The sequence below is a fragment of the Caretta caretta genome, chromosome 27 (genome assembly GCF_965140235.1).
Source record: "Caretta caretta isolate rCarCar2 chromosome 27, rCarCar1.hap1, whole genome shotgun sequence".
Taxonomy (NCBI): Eukaryota; Metazoa; Chordata; order Testudines; family Cheloniidae; genus Caretta; species Caretta caretta.
Window position 1 is genome coordinate 13,193,547 of NC_134232.1, and position 14,238 is coordinate 13,207,784.

The 14,238-nt window shown below is 39.1% G+C and overlaps 1 protein-coding gene across 2 annotated transcripts in view; it reads left to right on the forward strand.

The window, feature by feature from the left end:
- The window catches only part of ZPBP2 (zona pellucida binding protein 2), a 77,492-nt gene that overhangs the window by 55,047 nt on the left and 8,207 nt on the right, over positions 1-14,238 (forward strand). The window contains exons 2-5 of one of the 2 annotated variants that reach the window (XM_075123585.1): positions 8,200-8,280; positions 10,095-10,220; positions 11,658-11,819; positions 12,786-13,004. In XM_075123585.1, coding sequence (XP_074979686.1) covers positions 10,142-10,220; positions 11,658-11,819; positions 12,786-13,004 — 460 coding nt within the window. In that variant the 5' untranslated portion in view covers positions 8,200-8,280; positions 10,095-10,141. The remainder of the gene's footprint in view (positions 1-8,199; positions 8,281-10,094; positions 10,221-11,657; positions 11,820-12,785; positions 13,005-14,238) is intronic. The other variant, XM_075123584.1, reaches the window with a different exon arrangement.

The following is a 14,238-nucleotide window of genomic DNA, read 5'->3' on the forward strand; positions in this document are numbered from 1 at the left end:
TTATTGTTAATTAACTAATTTAAAAATTCATTAATTTCATAAAAAGAAAAGGAGGACTTGTGGCACCTTAGAGACTAACCAATTTATTTGAGCATGAGCTTTCGTGAGCTACAGCTCACTGCATCCGATGAAGTGAGCTGTAGCTCACGAAAGCTCATGCTCAAATAAATTGGTTAGTCTCTAAGGTACCACAAGTCCTCCTTTTCTTTTTGCGAATACAGACTAACACCGCTGTTACTCTGAAACCTGTCATTAATTTCATGTGATTGAAATATGTTTAATTTCAGGCACAAAAAATGCCACCTCGATAGCTAAAATGTGTTACCGGCAAGTTATCTAGAGTGGGAGGAAATTGGTGTGATTTTGAGAGTTAAACTTTTAAGACCATGCATGTTGATAGGCGGAGGCAGTTGGACTAGTGCTAAAATAAACATTTAAAATGTCATTAGGATTTTTTACAAGGCTTCTTCATAGTCCTGTAACCTGAGATTTATAAACATCATAACGTTTTACTTTTCTCCAGCACCCTTTATCCCAAAGTGCTTTGCAAACAACCTACAATGCAGAGGCATTGTAATGCAGATATCTGAGGGATATAGGGTCCTGCCTCACCAATCTGTGTGCAGGATGCTTAATAATAGTGCAAAGGAAGGGGGGATTTTTGGTAGGGATAGAAGGGCAAACTCCTATTCTCACACAAAGCACCAGTGACTCAAAAAGTGCCATGGCAAACCCTACTCTTAGAAAAAGGGTCACAACAAATGTCATGGATCTTTATCTCCATGTCTGCAGAGATGACTTTATGACCTTCCAAGTAAAGAATCAAAGGCAGAGTCCCCAGAAACATGCAGATACTACTTGGAGAGAGGAGCAAGTTGTACAAGACAGAATAACAACGCTTGCCATTCATGGAGCTACAGCAGTGGCAGAGTTGGGAACAGAAGCCAGGTATCCTGATTACCAAATCCATGTCCTATTCCCTGGATTACATTGTCTCCCCAGAAGCTTCAGAAGGAGTCCCAAAAGCATGGGATCCATCCTGGAGGTGTCACTGGTGAAACTGGGAATGAGGTCTTTTGTGACTGCCCCTCTCCATGACCCCATTAACAGAAAGGGAAACTGGGCTCTGAGTTGCTGAGGATGTTATAACATCCCTAAAATGTGGTGTCCTAAGTCATCACATCTTGACACTTACATATCTTAGTTCCCAGTGACTTGTTCCACAGAAGTTTCTTCACATGCACAACATTATGATTAAAAAACCATGGTTCTTTTAAAGGAATGGCCAAAGTGCATTCAAGGAATTCCACATCTCCCATGTCTGCCCTCATCTTTAATACAAACAGGACGTCAGCAGATACTAGTTTCCAGCATGGATGACATATCTTGGTCCAGTTGAACTACTGTTGTCTGTAAGATATATGCCTCCATATTAAACATAAAAGACAGATGCAATGTGTTCCATTCAAGCAATTTGCCATTGTAGCCCACATTTGTGAAAATAGTTTACCACTCCTTCCATAAAGCAGGTGATCTAATGGGCCCATAATCCATTAAAACATTTATCCAGTTAAAAATTGTGTTTATCATTTATACAGTGGTTTTCATTTGTGAAGTCCTTTACAAGTATTAATTCCCACAATACCCCTTAAAAGCCAAGCTACTTTGTTTCGGTCATCTATTAGTTACTCCAAAGACAGTAACTACTGTATTGCTAAGAATTTGACAGGAGTAACTCAACTACCTTGCCTTGATGGGTTTGTGACTCATTTCTTACAATTTGGCAAGGGTAGTTTAGGACTTTGTTTGAATGAGTGTTGCCAATAGCATGCCAGCATGCCCACACTCAACATAAAAAAATATTTTTCTTTCTTTATATTTAATTTCCTTTATGTGTAACATGGACTGGTACTGTTTTTCCATCATGTAAACATAGTGACATGGTCTTCAGAGACATGCATCAACACTGTTTTCTCTGTGTTATTCACCCTCACAGGCTTGCATATATATTAACACGCTATTGCTGAGACTACACTTGGCATCTCTTTAGGTTTAATAAAGGAAAGTCAGTGATTGTTAGCTTTTAAAAAAAAACAAAAATAACTCAGTTGTTTAAAAAATGACAAATTACAAAGATGCCTAGTAAACACCAGTAATGATTAACTCCATTCAAAAACCTTTACTGCTAACGATGAATCATCTTTGTTCCTACAACTCAACAAAAAATAGCATGAAACTGGCTCTAATAAACACTTGGGAACCAAATCAGTTGAAGTTTTGAATGTGCAAGAATTCACATGTTAACTAAAAATAGTTTTGTAATTTTTTTATCAGAGTTCAGAATTATTTACCAAGAAATGGCCCTATGAAATTTTAAATGGCCTACATATTACAATCTCCACATCAGCAACCAGCATCATCACAAGAACAATCAGCTCATGACATGATTCGACATCATCTTATATTTGTACCTGCAACTTCAAGCTCTGATGAGACAAAAATAGTGTAGAGTGAAAGTAAGGTGGGAAAATGAATACTTTAGATTGAGGCTTCTATTCTTATTATCAATATGGAATACTTAATTTTTAAAAAAATATATTTTACTTAATTCGGCCTTTGTGTTTTTAAGACTTGCAGCTTGTTTATGATCTATATATTTGGCAGTTGAGAAATTAAATAAAAGCATTGGAGTAATAACTGGACTGAGAATTAATTTATGTTGTTACTTGACATTTTATGGGAATGATTACATCTCTAAGGTTATGGAGGCCCAGTTATGCAACCCATACTTCTGCAAGTAGTCCTTTTGAAGTCAGTGAGAGTACTCATGTAATGATTGCAAAACTGAGAGACTAAGGTATTGGTGAATGAAATGGTGATCTGAACAGATCTTTCAAAAGACATAAACTGAACATGGCTCTGCTGTGTGATAACAATACAGCACAGGGATATGATTCTCAGAGTTATTTTTTTGTACTCTGAAGACTGCATTCTGACTGAATGTCCATCCAGTTTCTATAACCCAAAAAGGGAGAAGAGCTAGACACTCCATGAAAGTCCATGAGCACCTCACTGTTCCCAGTCTGTTCGGTGTCAAAGGTCCTGAGATACTACAGTATTGGATGACAGTATAAAACCCTGAAAAAGATAGAAAATATCAATAATATAGAAATAACCATGTTTGTAAGGATTATTAAAACTCTGAATGTTGACAACAGATGGAAGTACAAGAGATTTTATCAAATAAAATACTATTATTATTCCTTTTGACCTGAGCAGTTAGCTAGTATTTCAGGGTCTTGGGGTAACTATTGTTATGTTTAGTTTACCTGTATTAAATTCAAAATTAGACTCATTGTGCCCTGGAAACACCCATTGCAACAGAAAAGTCAAAGCTGTAGGAGCTAGTAGAAGTTACAGGATGGTTTCAGTGGAAGCAGGGAAGGATTGGGTTGTCTCTTTAGGGGACTGAAAAGGGACTGCCATTAAAAAAAGTACTTTCATCACCTGAACTCTTTTTTCCATATACACATTTTGCTGTCTGAATGAAATTGTAAACTCTTTGGCGCAGGGACTTTGGCCTAGTTTGTATTTTGTAAGTCTCTGTGTACTTTTACAAGTATTAATTTTTATCATTATTATTGAAAACACCCAAGATGAGAAACATAATCTGAACGCTAGTGTACTGACTCTAAAATACAACTTAATTCTTACTATAGAAAGTAAAATACACCAAGAGACAGATGCACAAATAAGTTTATTGTATATTGTATATTAATGCTCTATATTAAGGAATTTTTGTTTAGTAGATGAATGTAGCTTTGTTTAATTTTCAGAAGACCTTTCTATGTATTTGTACAGCACCTAACATACTGGGGCCAGTGGGCGCTATCATAAGAATAATATGTAAATAAATAGTGTTTAAGGAAATAAACCAAACTATATCTCTTATTTTTTGGTTGACAAAGAATCTTTTTTAAGAAGAAAATGCTGTTCACAGATCTATTAAGAAGATGACCTAGCTGCTTCTAACTCAGAAATATCATACTGACTTTGAAAGGAATGAGTCATTTGGCTAGAGACATAGATCATAAGTCTCAATCTACAGAGATCCAAAACTGCAGACAAAGCTTTATAATGGAGAGATTCTTATTTTACAATAATTAACAAGTGGGATAATGAAAGTTTGTGTGGGACAGTCAAATTAAATTTGGGCATAAACATCCTCTGGAACAGACTGAGATATGACTCGTATATAACGGACACAGATTAAAACTGAATCACTTAGCCGATATCGCATAAGTGTGAAAAGTTAACTTTGAGTAAAACCGAAAATCTTTGACACAGAGGCGCGCTAGACCTTTTTGAGATGGTCCTAATTTTAAATTAACTACTCGTAGAAACTAAAACTGAACCCCTTGACATATTCCTTACACCTGAGCCAGCTACTCTACACATAACTGTTAAGTCTTCTTGAACTTGTGTCAACTGAAATAACTAAAGCAGCACCAATGTTTAGGCAAGAAACTTTAAATAACATGAAAATTGGAGGATAAATAGTTTAAAAACACTAATGTTTTAGTCCATAATTATGTTTTCTATCTCAACATTTTCCTTTCATAATTCAATATTATCCCCTTGGGAGGTTTCTTTCTTTCTTTCTTTCTTTCTTTCTTTCTTTCTTTCTTTCTTTCTTTCTTTCTTTCTTAATACTATTAGCTAAAGTCTTTGGCGTGTTTTCCGAACACGGTTATATGACTGTTTCTAACAATGTCAAATATGAATACTGTGTCATGGCACATTTTCTGAACATGGTTATTTTAATACTGTTTTTAGAAATGCAGTATTACCAGCCCCACATGTTCAAAAAAGTTGAGCCAGGCCCCCAACATCATGAGATGGGCTTAAAAATTATGATATTTTTAAAAACAATAAATCTTTCTGTTTGCAATAAATTCTTTGTTTGCATTTTGGATTTTGATACAAGATCACATTTTCAAGCTTTTTGCCACAATCAGTGCTAAAAATTTACTTACAATTAAAAAAAAGTTGAGATTCTCAACTCATCACATGCCTCCAGATGCTGGGGCTTTAAGAAAAACACTACACATTGCAAGGCTCACAATTAAATTGTGAAAGCTGACACAGCAGAATGCGGACACAAACCACAGTGCACTGTGTCTAGCAATGGTTTCTAACCATGGCTTAGTGCAGTGCTGTTTCTAGCTGTGGAAAGCAGGGGCAGACATCACCATGTCCCAGTTCTCCCAGGGTCCCTGGAGGTTTTTCTAATATTGTTGCTAGTTGTGTGAGCCAGGATATAGAACACTGTGTTACCGTATTTGGAAATAGGGTGACCAGACAGCAAATGTGAAAAATCAGGACAGGGGTGGGGGGTAATAGGAGCCTATATAAGAAAAAGACCCCAAAATCAGGACTGTCCCAATAAAATCGGGACATCTGGTCACCCTATTTGGAAATAATTTCTGGGCATAGTTATAACAAAGTTTCTACTGATGTGTGGCACATGGTGTTGAGGATAGATGGCATAGTGATGCTCTGGGTGGTTCTGTCCCAAGGAAGGAGAATTATGCTATAATGATCAGCTTTTGCACTTTGCAACTTGGTTTACTGTGCTGGGGTGTAGAGGGTGGAAAGGGAGACACCCCCGCCCCCAGTAGTGCTACCGGCAAGTAACAAGGAGGGATGCTGTCCTATCCAGCCAGATTTCCCGCAAAGAGATCTCCTCAATCAGCCCCACCTGCCCTTTCAAGTGGGCAGCTGACTGAGGTAGCTCCTCCCCCCATGACAGAGGGACTCCCCTTAAAGGAGGAAAGAGGCGCCTCTCTGGAGCAGAAAGGTAGCAAATGGGAGCAGAAAGGTGGCGGGAAGACCTGGTAGGCTTCGCATGCAAAAAGGCGGGAACCGCATTTGGACCCCGCACGCTGCGGCGGCAACAGGCGTAAAAAAGGCGGGAAGGGCATTTGGCCTCGCGCTGCAACGCCGACAGGCGGGGAAAAGGCGGGTGGGGCGGTTAGGCTCGTGCTGTGGACGCGACAGAGGAAAAAAGGCGGGAAGGGCATTTGGTCGCGCTGCGGACGCGATTGGTGAGGAAAAAAGCGGGAAGGGCCTTCGGCCTCGCGCTGCGGCCCCGACAGGGGGAAAAAGGCGGGAAGGACAGTTGGTCTCGCGCTGCGGAAGGAGCAGGCGGAAAAAAGGCGGGAAGGGTATTTGGTCTCGTGCTGCGGACGCGATTGGGGAGAAAAAGGCGGGAAGGGCGTTCGGCCTCGCGCTGCGGCCCAGACAGGGGAAAAAGGCGGGAAGGACAATTGGCCTCGCGCTGCAGAGGCGACAAAGGCGGAAACAAACGGGAAGGGCATTTGGCCTCGCGCTGCAGGGGCGACAGGCGAGAAGGGCATTTGGCCTCGCGCTGCGGACGCCGCAGGCGGAAAAAAGGCGGGCAAGGCGGTTAGGCTCGCGCTGAAGCCGCGACAGGCGGGAAAAAGGCGGGCCGCGCAAAGCTGTTGGTCACGCGCCGCGGCGGTTAGAATGCTGCGGGCGGGGGAGGGGCTGCGAGGGGAGCTTGAGCCCCGCCCTCTCCCCTTGGCAGGGAGCGAGGACCGCGTGGGAGGGGGCTGCGCTTGACCATGCAGGGGGGCGGCTGCGGGCTGAGCCCTCCCCTCTACAGCGCCTCCCTCCTGTCCCTGGGGGTTTTGTTGAGCGCCTTGTTTGCTTTGACCCAAGGTAACCGGGGGAGCAGGTTGTCCTCACTCTCTGTGGGGGCTTCCCGGGTCTCCAGCTCTTTACCCTGTGACTGTGGATGGCAGAGGCACACCCTGTTCTCCCTGTGGCCCTCACTCTGAGATCAGAGATTGTAAGGGGCCATTGTAGTCTCCCAGAGCGCCTTTTTCCCTGAGCTCAGAAATCATCAAGGCTTCATGTTCGGTGTGGGTCACTGCCAATACCCCTTTACCTCTTGGCCTCGCTCTTTGGGAAGCCAGACATCAGAAGAGGCCATCCCAGTGTCCTGGAGGCCTTCAGTGAAACCCTGGATCAGGAGTCATTGAGGGCCCCCAAAATATCGGGACAGCGGTCTTCACACCCATTAGGGGCTCTCTTGAGAGAGAAGCCCTTTCACATGTACTGGGCCCCAGTGCTCATCATATAGCTCATCATATAGCTTATTCATCCCTTTAAACTGCTCAGTGGATATGGAAACAGGAGCACTGAAACATGGGCCCCACACCCTCCACAAGATCACAAATGCTGTGGCTTCCCTGAACCCCACTTGTGTCAGAGAAATCAGAGCCTCCTGCAACCTCAGCAGATGCGTCTCTAACGCAATCCCAGCTGTGGTGGGCTGCCCTTCTGAAATAGGTGTTACATAATCATAGTTATGAATTCTTTTGTCCCAAAGTCAGATGGGGTGTCGGGGAGTTGGGGGCCCCTGCAAATTATAAATAAATGGTATTCCTTTCAAAGACTGTTAATGGAAATCTCCAACCTGTTCACTGAAATCTGTAACTATTCAGAGGTTCTGGGGTTGATCAAAGACAGTGCTAGGCATAAGCAGACAAAGCAATGGCTTAATGGCCCTGAGCAACTCATGGCCCCCCCTTAATTATTAGTAGATATTGTATGGGGTTGCCCCCCAAAATATTCCTGTTTAGAACCTCCAATGGATTAGCACAGGCACTGCTATTGATTAGTTAAGCGGTGCAAAGCACTTCCTTCACCTTTTGGGCAGAGTGTGCTGTTTCCACAGAACTTTCTGACCTGGGTAGTGAATGACTGGGATTAGTAATTGAACCCCGGACTTTAAACAGCAGAAAATGGTTCAAACCAGTATTTAATTTTTCTGGCTGCAAACTCCACCTTTTTGTTTATTTATATCAGAGAAGTAATGCCCATTCTGTAAGTTTCATGCAAGCTACAAGTTTTGTAGCTGAGATTATTTTGAAGAGCTGCAAATTTTTAAACAGCTTCCTTACTTACATATTTTTGGAAAGTTAATATTCAGCCTCTGTGGAGGCTCCACAGTCAAGACAGGTTTACTACTTGAACAGTAAATAGGAGTACTTGTTTTAAGAAAAGGATGGAAGAGAGGGGAACTGCAAACTGTTCAGGAAAGGGGAAACAAACTAAATTCAGATTTGATTTTTAAAATGTTTTTTTAAAGTGTTAGTGTTTTTTCTACAGTGGAAGCTGCAATTGATGAAGAACAATATTCTGTTAAAGTAATTAAAAAGAATTACATTTATGGCAACATCAAACATCAAGGTGATTATTTTTATAGTTAAGATCTAAGTAAGCATTTTAATGCAATATTAATACAAAGATCATAAATACAGCAATAAAGCATATAAACAAATGTACATATGTTGGTGACTGTGGCTGTGTTATTATACCAAAAGAATTTCAAATCTTAATTATATAGAAAATTACATAATTCTTCAAGCATATGAACAGGAAATGGATATCATAAAATAGGCAACTAAATTTTTTACTTCAAATTATTCCCAATTGGAACAACTCAATTACTGCAATCTGAAAGCTGTCAGTAAATCATAGCCACTGTGCAATAAAGGACATTGTAAACAGAAAGATCTTTGAATTAAGTGATTGCACAGAGCAGTAGGATGTGTGCTTATGGGTTTTTATATAAGATGAAAAAGGTATTGGCAAAATGATAATTCATTCTACAAGCTATCGATATTGCACAATCTTGGAGAGTCTGTTTTCAGTAAGGACTGCAAGTCAAGTATGCCGAACTGTGTTTTGGCCAAGGCTATAATGTTTTTAACTGAATCACAGTAAAGAAAGATAAAAGAGAATAGTTATGCATTTTTAATCAAAGGACAGCATATACATTAGACATGGTTCTGTTGTGAATTCCTTAATCAGGGTCCCATTCTGACACACATGGAGGAGGGTTTGAGAAAAAACTTGTTTTGAGGTAAACGGTGTTTAAAAAGCCTTTGTGCCAAGGTGTAGAGAGTCCAAACTGCTCTCTAAATACCTGTTTGCTACTACTTGGTGGGTAACTTAGAGTGGCAGAGTATTTGGGGATGGCGAATGGTCGTACCTGGTGGGAAACAAGTACAGTTACTAGCATAGTAGAATTGATGGAAACCTGTTACGTACCCAACAGCAGTGGAAAATTTATTTATTCCATACCCATTGTAACAGATCCCACAAATTCTGTACCTGGGATATAGAGTAGGGCTATAGCTTATTCATTCCCATATGGATCCAGTCTGTACTTGTTCATTTCTTTCCTTTTTGTTCATTTACCAGATTGACCCCATAAAGTATCTGATTGGTCCGCACAGTTAATTGAATTAATATAATAGATTTATTCTACAAAAAGTTTAACACCACATGTTTACAACTACCTATTAAAGTTACAATGGAAAATGATTTAGAAAAACTCTAAAGAACTTTAATTTGGGTGGGAGGTGAGCCAAAGTCAATGGGGGCATAATTTATTATTTAGTGAGAAATTAAATAGATCATATTAGAAAAATGCCCTCGAATCTTTGTTTTTCTGGGGTGTTGGCTGTGGTCAATTTATTGTATTTTAGCACTAGCCTTTATTGTATTAAAGCACTAACCTTTATCAGGTTACGCCATAGGAATAACACATGCTGCTGAGCTGCTGGTGATTCCAACAATACTATTCTCAGGATGCAGAGCTGTGGCTTAACAAACACTTTTCCCCTGTGGTGTTGCTCTAGAATTTTGTAAGCATTTAATGTCACGATAAGGGTACTACTTGCCTTCTCACCACCTCAGCTGCAAACTGGAGATCTGATATTCTTAGGCTGTCAAATCTTTGGGACTGGGACCATGTTTTCCAGTATATCTGGACAGTACAAAGCACACTGTGGAGAGTTCCATGGTACAAACTAATAAACAATAATAATAATTAATAAATAAGGCCATTAAGAGATTAGTGTAACGTTGAACTAATTTTGCAAGTTGGACCTAAAGAAGTAAAGAATTAATGTATATGTGTATATATAAATTGATATTTAGTAATTTCATTCAGTTTCAGCATTGCTAGTTATTTAATTCATTCTCTTGTATTGCAGTGACCATTTATGTTAAAGTGTATACAAATAGTCCATTTCTAGTATGCATGGATTTGGCACTTTCTCAAAAAGAAGTAATAGATCCAAACTATTTATGGATTGGACCAGATGGAAAGAATCTAAAAGGCAAGTTACTTTCTCCTCATTATAGTTTATATACAGTCTTACTGGTTCCATGTTTATTCCATCACCTACTAACCCACAGAATCTGATTTTTATGAATATCACATAACAAGAAGCAATCCATATGTGATAGCTTTGTTTTCTGTTTCTCTCCTATTTTACTGAAAAAAATTAATTCCGTCACTAATGGATGAGTAGATTTCAGAATGCTGTATGTGAGATCACACTTCCTAAGTTTTTGGAGAAACCTATCATCAGTGGGATGGTGTGACTTGTGGGTCATGTTATCCTATGTGAATTTTTTCATGGGTGCTTTCATTAGCCTTCATTTCTTTAAGACATTTTCCATAATAATGTGTGATTAGTCAGAATTTGTTTTGAAGCTCTTCCTGATTTCCATAAAGAAAGGAGGTAATTTTCTTCACATAACTGACACAGATCTATAAAGAAGATTAAGGAAGGAGAGCTGGGGACTGAATATCCAGTCAGGCACTTAGGGGGAAACTGGAAGCACTATTAAAAAATCACTGCTTGGTAACCAAATGGGAGAGAGATTATGGAGAAAGTGGAGCTCCATGCCTAGTGGACTGGGTTGTTGTTTGTTTTGGGATTTTTCGGTTTGAGTCTATATTTTCCTTTTTTTTTGTTGTTAACCTAAGCACAGACAGGCTCAAGAATAAAGCTGTGGAGAAAAGCTTTACTTGGTAAAAGACTTTGTAGTTGGCCCAGTTGGCCCACTCCATCAGTTTACAGATGTAAACACACAAACATTCCCCACTCCACTAGTTTGAACACCAGCAATGGTATTATAATACCATAAATGAAGAAAAAGAATTACTTTTAAAAAAATTAAGATGTTTTCACTCATATAATATTAGTTGAGTATTCACTTTATTAGCATATCAAGAGCATATTTTCACCTGTTCATAAGTTTTGTCAAAACAGTTCATGCTTTGAGGTATTTTCACCAAATAAATACACAAAGCATGATTTGTACTTTACTGAGGGATGTAAAAACTTGACCTTTGATATATATTTAAAGGCTGTTTTAATATTTTGTATATGCATCTTAAATGTTTTTTATTTAGATATATAGCAATGCTAAAAGTATGCACATGTTTATGTTCTCAGCACACTTAACATAACTTAAAAATACATCTTAAGTGCAGTAATTTAAGATAACCTGCTGTAGATCCTCCTTTCTGTCAAATAGTTCTGGACTCCTACAATTACATTCCCTCCTCCAAATTTTCAAATGCCTGAGGGAAAAAATGAGATTTGCAACAAGTCCTGAAGGTCATTAGATTCAGACCAACTTCTATAAGTAAATTGATATTCCTATGTAAATAATATATCTTCTTTCATCTGTTAGTATACTACATAAATTATGCATCAGTATTTTTCTAATATTAATCAGGTAGTTTCCTGTTTCCATTTTAGGACAAAGATATATCAATCTCACGGAAACAGGAAAACTGATGGTGAGAGGTTTTCAGGAATCTATGTCTGGATCTTATACTTGCACTCTTTCTTATAAAACCATCAAAACTGACATACAAGAAGAGAGAGAAAAATTTAAGACATATAAATTTATGGTTTATGGTAAGACCGTACAAATTTGCTGGTAAACTAGTGCATGTGACTTTTCTGAATATTGGTTTATTAAACACAATTAGTTAGCACTGTACTCCAGAATGTAAATTACATTTTCAAGCACCTTGGTGATAAACATCTTTATTATTCTAAATGCCAGTTTTTGAAAAGTCAGTTCAATACAACTTCGATTTCAATCAAATCAACACAACTGCCAATAGCATCTGGTGATTGTCCTTGAGAATGAAATAATCTTTACCCTTGGGAAAAATAGACGAGGTCATTGCCTTCTTCCTGCCTTCCCCCAAAGGTACCCAAGGACAGAAGAAGAGGCTCTGGTGTGGCTGTGATCTTGTTCCAAAGAGGTGTCAAAGATGGGGCTCTGTCCTGGTCTGATCTTAGTTGATGACATATGTTACAAGTGGTGGAAGGGTGACAGATTGTGCAGTTTAGCAACCCCATCATTCTCCCAAAAACAATTATAAAAAAGTAAATGAAAGGAGGAAGAAACAGATGTAAATTCTTTTTCCAGTCACTTCAAAACTCTCCACCCTAAAATGCAGGTACATGAAGTACTTTCTTTAACAATTTCTCATCACATTTCAGTTATGTCTACTTTGTAAGCAAGTGCACAGGCTCAAAAGTGGCTATGTTAGTTCTGTAGCTGTTTTGACATATAACATTTTCCCATGGTTGGTATTTAGGCACACAGTCATATAAAAATATAGTGTGTACACATACGAAAATTCTTGTGTGTATCAAACTAAATGAATAGTGTAATGCCATTTAAGTCAGGGAAGCTATACCAAGGATGCATTTGGCCCGTCATGCTTAATAAGTAAACAAATTGGTTTGCCTCTAAATAAAAGTCTATTTAAGATATAAGATACAAAGAGTAGTACTGCATAGGAAATATAATATGTGTGGGACAGACATTATATTGCATGTACTTATGTGTATACTAATTTTTTTTAGCATATCGGGAGCCTGACTACACATACCAGATATCTGTTCGGTTTACTACAAAAGAGTGCAGACTAGCAGCTAATGGTCAATTCTTTGAAGAGCTGAAGAAAATCTTGAATGATTTAATCTCTGATTTGACATGTCATGTTATAGAACCATCATACAAATGTCATGTCATCAAGATGCCAAAACATGGCCTCCTGGATGAGCTATTTGTTACTTTTCAAGGTAACAGATTTAAGCATTTGTTTAAGACGTAGTGTCACACTGTTACTTTATTAAAAAAACTTAAATTAAGGGCAATATAAATTACATTTGCAATTATATCAGAGTCAAATGTTCCCTCATATGTTGCTTCTCTGCTTTTCTTCGGAGTTTCTGTATTTTTTCTTCTTAGCCCACAGATGGAGCTATAATGCAGCTTATAAATTGTTTGAATTTATATTAATGTACTTTTTACAACCTTTCTGGGAAAGGTTATTCTCTAACAGGGGTGTCATTTGCAAAGGGCCTTGGGGAACATACGAATGGCCATACCGGGTCAGACCAAAGGTCCATCTAGCCCAGTATCCTGCCTTTTGATAGCGGCAAATACCAGGTGCTTAGAGGGAATGAACAGAACAGATAATCATGAAGTGATCCATCCCTGTCGCCCATTCCCAGAAAATCATTTACTAAAGTCCAGATATAGTTCATTCATGATTCTTCATCTTGTAATTCTGTCAGAAAAATGATCAGATTTATCTTTCTTGCTATTTTCTTCTTGTTTCTTGACACTTCCTTATTTGGGGTCAGCAACTTTTATTGTCTTCTTCCAAAACTCATGATTGTACACCTGGTTGTCATGCAAATTGGTCTTTCTAATGTCCACTGATGTCTGGTCCATATACCAAGTCTTTGGCCTTCCCCTTGGTCATCTTCCGTGCATGATCATTGCAAGGGCCAGCCTATCAACATAACTCTCAGGTCTCCACTGGACATGTCCCTACCAACGTTGCCTAGCCTCCCTCAACTTGTCTTCATTTGGGGCAGCCCGCATTATGCCCCTCATAACTTCATTTCATTTCCTGTCATGGAGTGTGCAGCCATTTTACCATTTCAGCATCTTCATTTCTGTGGTGGAGAACATACTGATTTATTTTCTTGTGCCTGGCCAAGTCTCTGTTCTGCACATTTGGGTGGGTAGAATTATAGTTTTACACACTCTACCTTTTAATTTTGTAGGCATCTTTTATCGCAGATGACTGGGGTCAGCCCCCAGCATTTGCACCAAGCAGCTTTGGAACAGTGCTGGGCTTCACTCAGAGCACCACTATCAGCAACCACTGATCCTATTTCAGAGTAACAGCCGTGTTAGTCTGTATTCGCAAAAAGAAAAGGAGGACTTGTGGCACCTTAGAGACTAACCAATTTATTTGAGCATGAGCTTTCGTGAGCTACAGCATCCGATGAAGTGAGCTGT